We start from the raw sequence: 16,835 nt of genomic DNA on the forward strand, positions 1-16,835 counted from the left end.
TCTCCTCCCTCCTTCCCTCCTGAGCGTGTGACCCCTTTTACCGTTTCTCAACTTTTCCTTTATCCCTCTCACCCCCATGGCTTCCCAAGTCTGGGGGCCCCTCCTAGGCCTATGCCTTCCGTGCCTGTCCCATCCCAGTGTCCCTAGCTTCTGGGCCTCACCACCAGGCCCACGTGCCTAGCCCTTGCTGCTCTCATCTCTAGAGGTTCTCCGGGGTGCCCGCTGGGGATTCCAGCTCCGAGCCCTGCTAATGACCATGACGGAGCGCCGGGCCTCGGCCGGCCTGATGAAGACGCAGAGGCCGCGAGCACCCGCCGGCAAAGCCTTTCTGCGGGCTTCACGCTCCGGCCGTGCTGGCGACACCGCATTAGGAGCCCTAATGTCGGGACAATGCAGCAATTTTCTGCCTGTGGTTCCTCAAAGCCAGGCGCAGGCCGGGCCCACGGGGCCACACAGCGACACGTGTCCCATTAAAGCGTGCAGCCCGCCCGCAGGGCCCCGGCCAGCCTCCTCCTTGCTGGTGCCCGGGGACTTGGGGCGCTCCTGCCAGGATGCAGCCTGGGCTCAGGTGACCTCTGACCCTGTTAGGAGCCAAACTCTTCCGTGGGGGCAGGGGGGCCAGCTGCCAGCAGCCTTGGCCCAGGAGAGCCGAGTCGGCCCTCGCCACCTCCAGTCCTGGGTTTCCAGACAGGCCAGGCTGGGCCGCTCAGGCTCTGAGAACGCCTTCCCTTCCAGGGAAGCCTGGGGGGGTTATTCCCTAAGGCCTTCTCTGGGTCCTGGCACAGGGGAGCAGGGGGCAGGGAAGATCACCCATCATCTGGGAGAGCGTCATTCAGAGCTTTTGGAGGCCTGAGACCACAATCTCTTTTCGTTATTCTGGTTGTAGCTGGAGACACAGGGAGCTCAGGGGTGGAGGCACCTGCTGCGCCCGTGGCTAGGCCCCACGGAGGGCTCCCGTGTGGTCCCTGGTTTGGCCCGAGAAGCGGGACTCCGGTAGCTGGGATTGACAGGAAGGCTGACGTGCAGGGGAGACCCTGGGATCAGACCTTCACATCTCCCTTTACTGTGACTCTCAGTTTCCACGTTTGTAAAGTGGGGTCCCGAACAATGCGGGTCCCTGCAGCTGCTTTCAAGGACTATGGGGAAGTTGTTCCGACGCAAAAGTCCCGCAGTTGAGCCCTGCGGCAGAGAAAGGAACCAATTGGCCTTCGCAGGGCCTCAGCGTGAGGGGGAGGGGAAGTTGCTAGGTTCTGGGTGGGCCTTCCCGCTCCTTCCAGCTGGGGCGTCTCATCCCTCGCCGCCCTCGCCCGCGATATTGAAATGTTCTGCCCGGGCAGCGCCGTTCCCCAGCTCCAAGCAGCGTGGAGAATGGCGCCCCGCCTTCCTTTCTGGCTAAGGTTGCGGCGACTGCGGCTCCAGGGTGCTCTTAGGCCGCGGGCCCTGTGCCCGCGGGCCGGGCCCGGGACGCGCGGGGGCCGAGGCCCGATCGAGGGCGCTGGCACGCGCCAAGCAGCTTTGAAGCTCCGGGGCTGGCAGGGCCCGAGCGGCCTCGGCGCACTCTCTCTGGCTCGGGGCGGTGGCGGCGCGGTACAAAGGCGCCAAAGGCGCCGCGGGGCGGGCTCGCAGCGCAGCCCGGCACAAAGGGGGCAGCCGAGTGTTAAGGGCATTGTGCCGGCCCCACAAAGCCGCGCCCGCACCCGCCCCCTGGGGCCAAACTCGGGGCGCCCCGCCGCGCGCTGGCTTCCAGCTGCAGCACATCTGCACCGAAGTTGGGCGCGCGCCTGGCTCAGGCGGTGCCCCGCCCCCCGCCTCCGCTCTCGAGCCGCGCGGGCAGCGGGGCAATTTGTCCACTAATTACGATCCCGCCCCATAAACCGCCGCCCGCGCCTTTCAGCTCCGGCGCATTAGCAAGCGAATGGCCCTCGGCGCGGCGTCCGCCCCCTCGGCAGAGTTAGGGCCACCATAAAGGGGCCCGCGGGTCGCTCCCGCCCGCACCCCGGCGCCCTCAGGTCCGCGGGCCACCACTCCTTTCAAGCCAGTGCCCAGGGAACCCGGCGCGCAGGGTGTGGCAGCTCACGTGGGTGGCGTAGTGTTTCTTAAGCAGTGGAAAATTGACCGCAAAGTGCTCTAATTTGCAATGTTCTGCTTTGGCTGTGGGAGGCGAGGCCGGCGGGGCGGCTTTCTCCGCCGTCGAGCTCCGCCTCCGCCCTCTTCTGGAGCCTCCGCCGCCCCCACCCCCACCCGCCGACCGCCCGCTGCGACTCTCCAGCCGTCGGCGCGCCCTCTCGCCGCGGCCTCCCCGTCGAGGCTGATTCCCTCGCCGCATTTTCCGAGCTTCTCCTCTCCTAGAGCGCCCCGCGCCCCCCGTCACCAATCTCTCTTTAAGCCGGCTGAGGGTCGCGCCGAGCTTGCGGCTGAAAGGGGTCCCACCCTCTCTTTTCCCGAGCTCGAAGACAGTTCCCCCCACCCCATCCCTACATGACCTCAATTCAGGCTCCTCCTGGGCAGCCGCTTCCCCCACTAAATTAAAGGCGAAGTCATTGGAGAATATAATAGAGAAGTCTCCACCGAGATCCTTCGAGGAGCCCCAGGCTGGGGACCCAGTTTTGCCCCCCTCTCCCACGCTGTTGGCCAGTCCTGCGTCTGGGCATCGTACGCCCACTCCTGCAGGCCAGGCCCCCAGGGCGCGCAGGGGCGGGGGAGGCGCTGTCCGAAGTGGGAGTACGGCCGCGGGTTCGCCGCGCGTCCTCTCTGGCATCACTCAGGACGAAGGGCTCCGCAGCTGCTGGGAAGGCCGTGGACCAACTCAGAGGCCGCGCTTACGCAAGCTGAGATGTAGGCCGCCGACTCCCGTTCCATCTTTAGGAGCTGGGGTCCCCAGGGCGCTTGGAAAGGAGCACAAACCAAGGCAGAGCGCTGGGGAGACGAGGCCGCCCTTCCTTGCTCATTCGGGGACAAACTCCTTCTGTAACTCCGGAGGGCTCTGGGGGCTTTGCGGGGCTGCTCGGAGCCCTCCGCTTCCTCACGCTCAGGAATTTAAAGCGGAGAGGAGCCCGTGTCTTTGCCCTCCCTTCTCCACTTTGGCTTTCTTGACTTTGGCAAAAACAAACAAACAAACAAACAGTAGGAATCGAATCAGGTCCGGAAGGAAGGTGGGGAGGGCGTGTGCAGCCCGCACGACATTCCACCCCCCCATCCCAGGGAAGCACCTTCCTCCCCGCAGCCCCAGGCCTTCGCCGCGATGCTCCCTGGTGAGCGCTGCGAAGGCCACTGCGGGCGCGCTGACGGGTGGGAGAGACTCACCGTCCCCCTCCGCAGATGCATTTCAAAGTGGAATGGAGTGATTGCTCCATGTAATTAACTATTGGGACATAGCAAAAGCCCTGGAATGACTCAGCCAATTGTCTCCAGATGGGGTTGGAGAGGCTGCGATTGTTTAACTCTCTTTAGCCGTGTGGGGACTCCGAATAGCTCAACAGCCAAGGGTCCTCCAGGGGACAAAGGCTGGGACTGCGGTGAGTGCATCAACACTGAACCGGGCTGGCCCAGCTCCGGGAGAGTGAATTCAGAGAAACCCCCATTGTCCCGGCCCTTTGTGTTTCCCCCCAGCTGGCTCTAATCTTTAAATATTTACCCGGCCGCTTTGTGCGCATGTGACTTATGCACTTTGGGCTGCTGTGCTCATAAATTACGCGTCATTTACCCATTTCCAGACTAGAGAGGGGGCTTCAATGGCTGGAGCCCAGAATGGCCAGGGGAGGGCAAAGGAAACTTTGGAAGGACCAGGGTTCCCTCCCGGGAAGAGCTGCGGCCACACTGGACGGCCTCACCCCCACCACCACGTGGGAACTGGACCAGGCCTGTGAGTGACAAAGGCCCAGTAGGCCGCTCTTCACAGCAACTTTCTGGGGACCCACCAGCAGGGAGGAGGGAGAGGCCCAGTTTCTAGACTTTTTCCTCCTTGGTGCCAAGCTTGGGGAGGAGCAAGCTTTTCATCCTGGGAAGCCCAGGTGGGTGAAGGTGCTTGGCAAACGCCCGTCCTTGCACCTGCCTCCCGCTTGCTGTGCCTTCCCTCCCCCACTTCCATTCTTTCTTGTTCAATAAGACAATCCATTGAAGGAAAGGAAGCCTACTTTCATCTCAGCCTGCAGTTTAACTTGGAAAAGTCAAGGTGGCTTTTAGGACTCTTCAAACGGGAGGGATCCTGACTTGCCCAAGGGTAGAGAGCCAGCCACCTCCGTTTGTGGGCAGATGGCAGGATGAGGGGGCGGGGGTGCGGGGGAGAGCGCTGCAGAGGGACCTTCCTGCATGAGAAAGGGCTCCCTTTGTGCTGGCCCCACAGCTCCTAGAACAAAACACATTCAAATGCTTATTTACAAAAAAAGGCAAGTGAGGCATCCCAGGGCTGAGCAGTTTTCCTTTATTTTCTTATATTTTGTAGACTTGTTTTTCCCTTAGCCTGGTGGCAGGGGGTGGGGAGTGGGAGTATCAAACTGGAATAACGCTGGAGAGCTGGGTGAGTGGGTTGGTTTGATCCCACTGCTTTCCTCTGGTGGGAAAGAAGGTCTCTGTGTGTGTTCCTGCCTCACCTCTGTGCTGCTGTTTCTCCAAGCCCCTCGCGTTAGTTACTTTGTTTCTCTGGGTCTGTGCCAGTGTGTGAATCTTGCCTATCGCCTCCATCACTGGCCTGTGAGCCCTGAGCCTTGATAGATCCAGCAACTCCAGTGACTTCTAAAAATTCCCCTTCCCTCTGGTCTGGCCATGTCTGGAGTGGACAGCTTCCCCTTCCTGCCTTCTTTAAGATGGGGTTGGTAGGGTCGAACAGGGGTGTCCAACCTTTTGGCATCTCTGGGCCACACTGGAGAAAAAGTTGTCTTGGGCCACACATTAAATACACAAACGCTAATGAAAACTGATGTGCAAAAACAAACAAACAAAAAAAAGTTTTAAGTAAATTTACGATTTTGTGTTGGGCCACATTCATAGCCATCCTGGGCCACAGGTGGGACACCCCTGGAAGGCAAAGTGATGGGCAGCGTAGAGAGGAGGCTCTCCAGTCTGGATTACATTTCTCTGTGTCCCCAGAGTGAAGGTGGAGGTTCCTGGGAGCAACTGCCTACCCCAGGGCCAGGCTTGCTCCAGGAGTGTAGGAGCAACGGGCGCCCTCTAGTGGCCCCGAGGCTTCCTGACGAGGAGGGAGAGATCCTGCGTCTGTGGGGATGACCAGGAGAAAGAGGGACAGAGGCCGGAATTCAGCACAATGCCCAGGCCTCCTTCCCCCGTGGCGCTGCAACTGGCCCACTATGGATATAAAACGTTAAATCAGTTCCGACCACCCGAGGTCAGCACATGCCTTGGGAGCACCATTTAAACGTGGTACTGGGCTTTACAGAACGTTGTCCACACCGGATGGTGAAATCAAGATCCCCATTTTACAGAAACTGGGGCGCATAGGGTGGATCTGCCCGCGGTCACAAAGCTGGATGCAGCAGCGCAGGGGCGGGGACTCCAGCCCAGGCTCCACAGCCTTCCCACAGCCCAGCTGCCCAAGGGCCAGGCGTCCTGCCAGGTCCTGCGGGGACAGCGGGGAGTGGGGCGGCCCAGGGCTCAGAGGCGGCCCGCCTGGCCTCCGTGCGGCCTGGCCCACTACTCTGGGCTCCAGCCTCCCGTGGGGCCTGTCCCCAATCCTGCTCGCCCGTGCTTCCTGCCGCCTCCATGGCTGCCAGCGCATGCCGCCCTCCCTCCCCTCCTCCCCTGGGGCGCCCTTGCTCTCATTTCCAGCGGCAGGCGGCAGAGGCCGGAGGCCTAGCTGCAGCGTCTCCTCCGAGCAGAACTTGAACCCTGCGGCCCTCAAATCCAAGGCCCGTTCCTGTGGTTCCTCCTCCATCCTTGATCGGCTCCTGCCCCTCTCCCACCCCGCCACAGCTGTTGCTGGCTATTTGTTGACTTGCCTTTCTCCCCCACCGTTGCTCTGTAAACTCCCTATGTGGGGCATTATTAATTAGCCCTTTAAAAAAGTAAAGGACAATTTCTGATTATAAAGGTAGTAGAATTTGATCGTGGGCAATATGGAAAACACAAACACATACAAAGAAGAAAATAAAAGTCGCCTAGAGAGATACCACCTGGTTTCTATTTCAGGCATTTCCCCAGGCTCACACCAGCGATCTTGTTTTTCCCAAGTGAAGTCAGATCACACCGTCAAGTTCTGAGTTCTGCCTTTTAAAAACGTGACACGTCCTGAGTTGTTCCACCATCCGCCAAGTGGGCAGTCACCCTGCTGCGTGGGTGCCCAGCGCTTGTGTCCCAAGAGCAGGGTCCCTGTGCCCGAGGCGTGCAGCGTGGGCTCCAGCGAGTGCTCGTGGACCCTGCCGGGGGCGGGCGGGGCATCTCCGTGCTTGGTCCCTGCTTTCAGACCCCTAAAGGTGGATGATGGGATCGGCCCGGCTCGCGGCTGCGCGCCGAAGGGTGCGCATTTTGGAGAGGAATGCGCGGGGCCAGCCGAGTGTTGGGTCGCTTCCTATTTCACGCGATTTCTTTGGTCAAGGGACGTTCTGGAGGTTTGGACTTCCCCCGGGACCCAGGAGACCTGTGGCCCCACCCCTCCGGCCGCGGCTGCACCGTGTCAGGACGTCCCCGGGGGGCGGGGCAGGGAGGTGGGGCGGGGCGACCCGGGGAGGGGCGGGACCACGGCGCGGAGCGCTCTTTCCAGATTCCAGCCCCAGCCCTGCGGCGCGGCAGTATCGCGAGAGCTCTGGGGCGGCGCGCGGGTCCAGCAGCTCCTTCCCTGCCGGCGTCGGCAGTGCAGTGCGCAGGCGCGGCGGACGGGCGGGTTTCCCTGGGCTACAGGCGGCGCCGTCGCCGCTGGTCCGCCGCCCTGCGCCATGGCGGGCTGCGCGGCGCGGGCTCCGCCGGGCTCCGAGGCGCGTCTCAGCCTCGCCACCTTCCTGCTGGGCGCCTCCGTGCTCGCGCTGCCGCTGCTCACGCGCGCCGGCCTGCAGGGCCGCACCGGGCTGGCGCTCTACGTGGCCGGGCTCAACGCGCTGCTGCTGCTGCTCTACCGACCGCCGCGCTACCAGGTACGGGCCGGGGTCAGGCGAGGGCCGGGCGCGGCGCGCGGACACCCTTCCCGGGACCCGGGTCGGGGTCGGCCGGGGTGGGGGCTCCTTCCCCCGGCGTGTTCTGTGGCCGCGATTCAGGTGGCAGGAGAGACCGCGCCTCGCCCGGCTCGGGGGCGTGGGGCCCTCCACCCGGCGGAGCGGGTGCAGAATTGCAGTTGGTGCGGTTCATCAGCGGCGGAAGATGCGCGTGGGGCGAGGAGTGAGCGAGCCCACGAGTTCTTTTATGTAATTGAAGGTGTGGAGACCGACTTGCTGTCAAGTCTGAGGTCAAAGGTCCCGCAGTTACGCGGAAGGGGCCGGGCGCAAGAGTCCCGGGTGCCCAGACCAGGTTCGCTGCGGGGACTCGGGAGAATCTTGCCAATGCGTTAGGTTCACACAGCTCACCCGCAGCCCTGGGTAATAACGGTAGCTAAAAACTTCTGTAGCATTTGCTCTTACATGCTTTACATGGATAACTCTCAAGGCCACGCTAAAAGGTAGGTACCATCCGCATTGTGTAGATGGGGAAAGCGAGGTGCAGAGGGTTTTAAGTAACTTGCCCAAGGCCACGCAGGCAAAGTGGTGGGCATGGGATGTCCATCCAGGCTCTAGGTGCTTGCCAGTGGCCTGCTTCTCCCAAGAAGTAGGTATCTGTGCTCAAGAGCAGCAGGTGACAACTTCTTTTGGGCCTCTTTCAGATAGCCATTCGGGCTTGCTTTCTTGGCTTCGTGTTCGGCTGCGGCATGCTGCTTAGTTTTAGCCAGTCTTCTTGGAATCACTTTGGCTGGTAAGAAGGGCTTGGGGAACCCCCCGGGTGGGGTGAGGGTAGGGTGGGCAGATCAGAGGGTGAGCGGTGGCATTTCCTCGTTTCTGTGTCTCACCTCTGGCTGGCTGAAGGCTGCTTTGGGTTCGGGGGATGTGCGTCACCTGCCTCCCACCTAGATTCCCATGGCCTGGGCCCTGAGAACTCGTGCCCATTGGTCGCTTCTGTTGCTGGCAGAGGCAAGTCGCAGGCGCCCTCCCCACAGGTGCCCGCAGCTGCTGCCTCCGTGACAGCCTCGGTGACCGGAGGGGGCAAGGCGCTGGCTCGTTGTCACAGGCCTCTCAGTCTCTACCTTCCACTAGGGCACGTATAGTGCATCCCCCACGGCCGGCATAGGGTTTTTCCCGACACTCAGATTTCAGGCCCTTGAGCCATCTAGTCCCAGACCTGGGTGGGAATGAGTGGCTTCAAGGGTAAAGCTTTAGCTCCTGTAGAGAACAGGAGATAACTGAGCTGTCTAATTCTTTGTTGCCGGAACTATTTCAGTTTTTTAAATTTTTGTGTTCGACTGACGTTACTACTTTATTTTCAAGTTTCCCACTTTCATGTTGGACTGTGTGTAGTGTCATTTTAGAGAGGCTGGAGGGCCCATAATGCTTTCGTAACCTACGTTTGCTTGTTTTTTGCCTGTGGTGTTCAAAAGTGTAGTCCTTTTAAAACCTCACTTCCTGCAAGCCTGAGGGAGTAACGCAGGTGCCTGAGGTCCGTCCTCGCGGTGAAAGGACCTCGTGGAACTCAGGGACAGTTTCACACCCAAATCTGTTCTTTTACTATGGCCGGTCCTTTACCCTAACTTACCCCTCTCTCTAATTTCTTACCCCAAAAGTTCAAATTTAACCTCTTTTTCCTTTTGTTTCAAATAGGTATATGTGCTCACTGTCATTGTTCCACTATTCTGAATACTTAGTCACAGCCGTCAATAATCCCAAAAGCCTGTCCTTGGATTCCTTTCTCCTCAATCACAGTCTGGAGTACACCGTAGCTGCTCTTTCTTCTTGGATCGAGTTCACACTTGAAAATATCTTCTGGCCAGGTCAGTGTGCCCTGCTCTCCCCTCCAGGGGAGAAGGGGGTGGCTTCCACAAAGGCTTGGTGACAGTGACGTGGGCTTGCCCATCAGGCTTAATCTCCTGGAGGGATTTCCCCAGATCTCTGTCCTCCCTAAGCTCTTGACGGAGGATGGGATTGTGAATTCTGCTGCTGGAGTTCGAACCAAGGACATGTTGACCTTTTTGCTTTATGCCTTGCATAACATAGTGCATCCAGGGATAGGAAGGCCCTACCTTTGGTAACTGTAATCCTGACTTTATGGTCTGAGATTTGAATCTAGCCCTTTCAAGGGACTTGAGAAATTTCATATGGCGTTTTACTAGCAGAAGCCTCTGCACCGGGCACCTCCTCTCAGACCGCACTGCCCGCGGCAAATCAAGTCAAACGGATGTAGTTCCCAGCATTCAGGGAGTGGCCAAGGCGGAAACACTGGGTCCTCCTCTGTTTCACTCAGCTGTCCTCGTCCCCCAGGGAAGGACAGAGCCTGTGGCAGCCCAGCATGGACAGAGAGCCCGTCAGGCTCTGCCACGGTGCTCTGATGGGGTTGTTGACACTTGAAACAAATGAACGGCACAACTGAGGAGGATGTGTTTTGTTTATGCTTAAACTTTAATGTGATGACAAATGCTGGTTGCCCACTAGCGTGTTTTCCACCGTTCCTGTCTTTGGAAAATAGAGTCGTTGTAAGCATCCAGAGGGGGGAGCTCAGCAGTCCGGTGCCTCCACTTCCCCCTGCCCCCTGTCCCCTGCAGAACTGAAGCAGATCACCTGGCTGAGTGCCACGGGCCTGCTGATGGTCATCTTTGGAGAATGTCTGCGGAAGGCGGCGATGTTCACAGCGGGCTCCAACTTCAACCACGTGGTGCAGAACGAAAAATCAGAAACCCATACTCTGGTGACAAGCGGCGTGTACGCCTGGTTCCGGCACCCTTCTTACGTGGGGTGGTTTTACTGGAGCATCGGGACCCAGGTATGGTATCGGACATGACACCGGCCGCCTTTACGTTTCCCTAAAGTATTTCTTCAGTTGACACGTACTTCACACACCATAAAATTCATCATCTCAAAGTGTGCCACTCAGCAGGTTTCAGTGTGTTCACAGGGTCCTAGGGCCTCTTTAAAGAGGCACATCTGCCCCCTGTCACAGCTCACGTGGTGACCAAAACAAAGTCAAAAGAACCGACTTAGTCCTTAACATTTTTTACCTTGTGCTTGAAATATGGGCATCCTCAATTTGTGAGCTTTTGGCGCGTCTAGGTGCTGCTGCCCCATCTGCGGTGCCCCTTTCTCTGCCTCTTTCACTTGGCTCCACAGCGCTCCAGTGGGCTGAGGGCAGGGAAGGGCCTGCACTCATCTTCATTAGAAGCTGCTGGCCCTGGCTGGGGTGGCTCAGTGGACTGAGTGCCGACCTGCAAACCAAAGGGTCGCCGGTTCGATCCCCAGTCAGGCCACCTGCCTGGGCTGCGGACCAGGTCCCCAGGAGGGGGTGTGTGAGAGGCAGCCACACATGGATGTTTCTCTCCCTTTCTCCTTCCCTTCCTCTCTCTCTAAAAATAAGTAAATCTTTAAAAAAAGAAACAAGAAACTGCATTGATGAGGCTGAGGTCACGTATCAGGTTTAACACGACCTGCGGACGTTTGTCCTGTCTCAGGCTGCAGAGTGAGCTTTGTCTCTTGACAGTTGTCTCCTGAATCCGTTCTCTTGGTCCGGGGGGGACTTGGCCAGAGAACTTGGACGGCGCTTAGGGAACTGACTGCCTCGGCGGCGGGGAAGACCTGGCGCGGGCCCTGGCCATCCGACGCGGCTCGCGGTCCCGGGGACTCGGGGGGGCCCCCAGCAGTTACCGCAGAGCCTTACTTACTTATTTACTTATTCCTTTATTAATTTAAATCCTTACCTGAGGACGTGCCTTCATTGATCTTGGAGAGAGAGAGGAAGGGGGGAGAGAGAGAAACAGTGGTGTGAGAGAGAAGCATCAGTCAGCTGCCTCCTGGACGCGCCCCGATCAGGGATCAAAACTGCAACCCAGGCACGCGCCCTGACGGGGGGATTGAACCCGCAGCCTTCTAGTGCACGGGACGACGCTCCGACCCATGGAGCTGTCCAGCCAGGGCGGAGCATTTGTTTCAAAACCTGCATTTCTGACACTTAGGACTCTCGCATTACCAGTCATATTCCCTGGGAAGAAATAGTTACAGGTGAAACATGGCATTGCCATAAATGCTAGCGATACATCTAAGGAGTAAAGAGTTTTAATACTAACGGATTGTACGTCTTCTGACACCATGACCCAGCACAGACGTACGTGTAAAAACGGAGCACATCTTTCCCAGGGCGGTGTTCGCCCTTCCTGCGTGCAGAGCATTCTGTTTTGTGCCTCATTGTTATCTGATGCTGTTTATGATGCACGGACTGATTTCATAGCTCAGTAACAGCACGTGGCCTGCGATGTGGAGACCCCACGCTCGGCCACGCCGAGAGGCTCCGCGTGTCTGCGGCCCTGAGGCACAGGCCCTGGGGCGCTTGCCAGGCCAGTCCTGCCTTTGATGCTGACTGGTTGGCCTCCTGTCCTCACGAGTCACGTGGGACTGCAGCAGCAGCGCCTCGGGCTTGCTCTGGGGTCGGATGGCTCGCGGGTTGTGAAGGGCTGTGCGTGTGCTGGGAACGGAAGGCAGCGCTTGGTGGGTGAACAGTGATGAGAATAAGAAGCTGAAGCTGACTGCCCGGTTCTCTTGGTGGAAGTCGCCCGCTCGGGGAGGACACGCCCAGTGGTGGGTCAGTCCAAGTGGCCGCGGGAGGGTGACCTGGTTTCCCAGCAGCGCGGGAAACTCCCGAGGGCTGGATGTGCTGTTGGCCTGGAAGGACTCTTTGGCGGTGGATCAGTGGGCAAGACATTCTCAAAAGTGGAAAAACCGCCATCCAGGTGGGAGGCAGTCCAGGTGGGTTGGCCGGGGGAGCTCCCGCCAGGCCGAGGAGGTGGGTTAGGCCTCAGCTTTCGGAGCAGGGGAGTGATTGGATGGGAGAAGTGATTTCCGAAGCCCAGCGAGGTGGCAGTGTTTCGGGGACCCAGGCAGGCTGTGGGGCTGGGGCTGGGACGGGAGGCGAGGGGCTGGGAGCCAGGCTGGAAGGAGGGAGGCAGGGCCCGGCGGCTGAATGGGTGCTCGCTTGTGGGGCTGGACGGGGGCTGCCCTCACCCCGACCTGGGGCCTGAATCCGAGAGGCTGGCCTTTGCGCGTCCGAGGTGCCCGTGGGTAAGAGGGACAACAGACAGCGTGTGAAGAAGAGCCGTGGTGGGAGCTCGGTTCTACCGGGAAAGAAACGGTGCGATTGCACTTGATGGCTTGCCGGCTGCGGCCCTCGGTGACCCAAATTGAGTTTCGTGTTTTGAGAGCCTCTCGGGCCCTTGGCAGGAAGGAAGTCCCCTGTGAGTGGTGGCAGAAGCGGGCGCCGCTGAAGGGCACAGTGTCGGCGCCTCTAAGCCTGCTCAACCTCGTGTTCCCTGTCAGGTGATGCTGTGCAACCCAATCTGTGGCGTCGGCTACGCTCTGACTGTGTGGCGCTTCTTCCGCGATCGCACAGAGGAGGAGGAAATCTCACTCATCCACTTTTTCGGCGAGGAGTACCTGGAGTACAAGAAGCGGGTGCCCACAGGCCTGCCTTTTATAAAAGGGGTCAAGGTGGAACTATGACACGCTGGGGGCTGCGGGGCCCCCCGCCCCGTGCAGCCCGGGACAAGGTGGCCTCTGGTCGGCCTCGCTGCAGAATGAATTTTCCTAATCATTTTCTATGTCGCCACTTACTCTTCTGGAATATCACTCGAGACCCAATGGTCAGGAGGCCTTAGGACCAAAGGACCGCCCCTCCCCCGCAGCTTCCTGGAGCGATCTGTTCTCGGGGTGCATCAAGACAGGGTGCGGATGAAAGATGGACAAGGAGCAAGTAACAGCAATATTCAGCAGCGCCGCCCGGAGTGCGCCGGGGCGAGCGCAGGCCACCTGCTGTCCCTCGAGGCCACCTTGCGTTTATGCCGTAGTCAAGACCCCTCGGGAGAGGCGGACTCGTTCCTCCGAACGAGGCTGAGGCTCCTCCAGCAGGAAGGGGTACGTGGGCACCAGTGCTTTTTAGAGTTAGAAATACCCTGAAAACGTTTCCTTAACCGAAAAACAGCACAGCTTCGACCTCCTTATTTCTGTCCTTAGTGCACGAGCATCTATACAGTTTCAGAGACACTTCCTTACCTTCCTTCTAAGGCACTTTGCTCTTCATATATTTAATCATATTTACAGATCTATGTTTTATAGGTAGCAGTATAAGTTCAAAGGGGACTCTGTTGATAGCCCCACGTTGTATTTGGCAGAAAGGAAGCGTCGATGTGCAGCCAGTGTGGCTGAGCGGCGTTGTGGTGCCAGGGAGCCCAGGCCCTGTGGTTTCTGGGCTCCTGGCTCCCGCCCTTCTCCCAGGCGGGGGCTGTTACCAGTGATGGGCGTGTCCAAGACGTATCCTTTGTCCTTTATCCAAGAAATGCTTGCTGGACACCTGCTCTGTGCAAGGCGTTGTTAAATGCTGAGAAGTACTGCTCTTCATGTATTTGGGATTTTATTCTTATTTTACCGTAGCGTATAGTTTTGTGTTTTGATTTAAATCTATTAACTATTGATTTCTATGTTCTGTTCTCAAAATTTCATCGTCCATTTCAAACTGTCTTCCAGAGAGGTCTGAGAGCACACACAGCTACAAAATTCAAGTCGACTCATGAAAGTCTTAAATAGAGCAACTAATCCCAACTGAGATTTAGTCATATTTTTGTTTTTCGAGTTCAGGGAGAGTGCTTGGCTTTCTGAGTCAAACATATAAACTTTGAAGACCCTGGTTTAATTCCGGACTGGACAGGAACTTGGTCTCAGTGTGAGATCCTTCCGTGCAGTTCTCTGGTGGCGCCAGGACGCGGGGACGTGAAGGCGCGGAGCCCCGGCTGGAGCACAGCCCTACCGCCACGCCACGCCACGCCACGCCACATGGCTTCCAAGGAGCCACCTGCCTTTCTGTGCCTAGACCTCCCCGTCCATAAAAGGGGGTCAATACCACCTACCTCACAGGGGTGTTGTGAAGACTTAGAAGAACAACGTCAAACATTTTTGATACTTAGGTGCGAGATAACATGAATGGAATCCGTACTGTGTATGAGCTACACAGAAATGGACATTTGGTTAACTGTGCCAGACGCCGGACATGTGTGTTCAAAAGAGCATTTTACCAATTGAAAATGGTATTAATTTCTAGAATTCATGGCCTAATTAACTTTTTTGTTATTATGTATACCAAAGAGTGTGCGGGTCCGTTGCTTGCTGGTGGGACACTTGCTGGTGTGAGGACCAGAGAGGGCTGATCCATGGCCCCCGGAGGGTCATGTAGTCAGACTGGCCAGGCCACCGCTGGAGCCCTGGGCTGCAGGTTCCCCCCGCAGGAACCCCCCCCCCACCCCGCCGCACCCCCCACTCCACCCCGCGGGACGTCGGCATGCCCTGCCCGACTCTGCGAGCTCAAGTTGGATTAGCTCTCAACTTGTTCCCTGGACCACACTTAGCAAAGCAAACACCACTTAGTAGGACTACAGAAAGGAGGGGGGTTGGCAGCCACCACTGCCCTCTGAGGGGAATGTCTCCTGGCACCGGCGGGTGTGGACCCAGCTTTCATGACTTCGGGGGCCATCAGTTTGTGCTTTTAGTAGCTGGAGAGCAGCTGATGACGGCCTGTGGCCTTGCAGGGGGGAGCGTGAGGTGTCGGGTTTGCGCACCTATTCTTCCTCCGCCCGCAGGAGTTCAGAAAGCCCACCTCCCTGCCCCCAGGAGCTCGGCAGGCAGGCCCTGCTGTGTGGGTGCTGCCCCCACTGCCTGGGGCTCGCCACGCCCTTCAGCTTTCGGGAGCAGGCGTGCAGGTGGGGTTCCCGGGCGCGTTCCCGCCCTCCCCGCGGTCCTGGGGCAGGAGTCAGCAGTTCCTGGGGGATGAAAGATGAACTACTTAGGGACAGGGCTTGGCAGGTGATTGGCTTTCATCTGGTCCTGAGACTTCAGATTATTTTTAACCGCATAAATTTAGCAGTGATGGTGTGCAGGGCAGAGAATCAGGTTAATGAGGTACCGGCTTTCTGGGTGTTCCCCAGAGCACTTTGGGCAAAGGCCGCATCTCCAGTCCCTGCAAATTAAAAAACTGTCAGGAGATTTCTTTTTCCATTGCAGGTTTTAAAGCGCAGATTCTTAAGGGGAACTAGGCACCGCACAGAACAAAGTTACTTTGAAGCTGCGTAGAGGACACGTTTTTCAGGGATTTGCAAGCTGGGCTGAGAACGGCAGTTACAGCAAAGGGTGGGGGGCGAGCCCACAGCCCCTTGGTGTGCGCTGCCTCTGGAGCCAAAAAGTAAACTTGATCGATCCCTCCGCCCATCTAACACCCTGGGCACCGGCGCGATGGGGGAAATGCCCCTGACCTGACGCGCCAGTCAGCAGGCGAGGCTCCACACAGTCTCAGCCGCAGCTCGCTCTGGTGGCAGCCCCTTCGTGACAGGCACAGTAGCCCAGTGTCCCCTCTCTGCACTTTCCTACTGCCTTAGACAGCTGCCACTCCCACCGTTTTTGCTTCTGTAGGCGACCTCGGCACGGCCCGCGTGGTGGGGGCTTGCTCTCTGCCCTGCTGTGCGAGCCTGCCGCCCGCCTGCCCGGCAGACTGGCCATCAGACCAGCCATCGGGGGCCCTTGCTCTCGGGAAGCCGTGCGTAGCGAGGAGAGGAACCTAATGGAGTAATTCTACTCTTCTTTTTACATGCAGAAATGTTTATTCAAATATTTTAGATTGGGTTTTCTTTCACAGATACTGATATTCTTTCCAAACCTGAAATAAAACTATACTTGATTTCACTACGGGCAGTCGTGGTGTGATTGTGTGGGGCGCGGGAGCACTCGGGTCCCGCCCCTTCCGGCTGAGGAGCCTCCGGAACCTACAGCGCAAACCACGTGCATTTGGCCTCCCCGTCAGTCCTGAAGGGCTGCCCCGAAGCAGTTTGTGATGCCAGCAGCCCCCGCCCCGTAGGCCCCGTGGACGTCTGTGACGATTTGGCGGGCGGACGTCGGTGGCCTGGAGTGGCAGGCCCCGGATGTCGGGCGTTCACACGTGGTATCTGTGTGGTGACGTGCGAGCCCACCTGGTGTGGTGGAGCCATTCGCTGTTTGAACCACTGAATCGAGATGGACGTTTGCTTAAAATCTCTCTGGGCATCATTTTGTCTCCAAAACTTTGAGTTTTAGGTCAAGTAGGTAATTTTCCTCTTTGAAAAGTATCAAGTTGCATTTGTAACAAGGGCACTCTGTAGGAATGGGAACCGCCCAAGGACAGGGTGCTGCTGACTGCGCTTCAATCAGACGCGCTTGCCCCATCAGCGCCGGGGAGGGGAGCGGAGCCGCTGTGCCGGACGTCCCCTGCCGAGCACGCACTGCTCCGGAGCCCGGCCCTGGCCGGGAAGGGAGGAGGCTGGGGCACGGGATTTCCTCCTGCGTCAGTGTTTAGGGTACAGGGTGGAACCTTCCAGTGGCTCCCAGCTAACAGTGGGGCTGTGCTTCAGGAGAAACTGGATTACTCTGAGGATGGAGTCTTTCACCCAAGTCCAGAGCGGCACTTCCTCATGGGCATGCGGGTGACCTCAGGACAGGGCCACACACAGGCTCCGGGAGGCTGGACAATGAACGGCCTGAGGTTGGGTGTCCCCTCGTATACCATCCATGTGGGCTGGGACTCCTCCCTGGTCACCGTGGTGAGGACGAAGACTTTGTGCCGCATGAACGTAGGGAAAGTGAGCCAAAGACTCTGAAGGG

General features: G+C 58.4%; 1 protein-coding gene across 1 annotated transcript; it reads left to right on the forward strand.

Moving 5' to 3' along the window:
* Nucleotides 1-6,828: 6,828 nt before the first annotated feature.
* ICMT (isoprenylcysteine carboxyl methyltransferase) lies at nucleotides 6,829-14,296 on the forward strand. Its single transcript, XM_054583840.1, has 5 exons — nucleotides 6,829-7,079; nucleotides 7,799-7,887; nucleotides 8,787-8,956; nucleotides 9,725-9,942; nucleotides 12,480-14,296. The coding sequence occupies exons 1-5, from the start codon at nucleotides 6,885-6,887 to the stop codon at nucleotides 12,660-12,662; spliced, it is 855 nt and encodes a 284-aa protein (XP_054439815.1). The 5' UTR covers nucleotides 6,829-6,884; the 3' UTR covers nucleotides 12,663-14,296.
* Nucleotides 14,297-16,835: the final 2,539 nt, after the last annotated feature.

The sequence above is a fragment of the Pteronotus mesoamericanus genome, unplaced genomic scaffold (assembly GCF_021234165.1).
Source record: "Pteronotus mesoamericanus isolate MK-2021 breed Mesoamerican mustached bat unplaced genomic scaffold, CSHL_Meso_final contig_1193, whole genome shotgun sequence".
In the NCBI taxonomy this organism is placed as follows: Eukaryota; Metazoa; Chordata; class Mammalia; order Chiroptera; family Mormoopidae; genus Pteronotus; species Pteronotus mesoamericanus.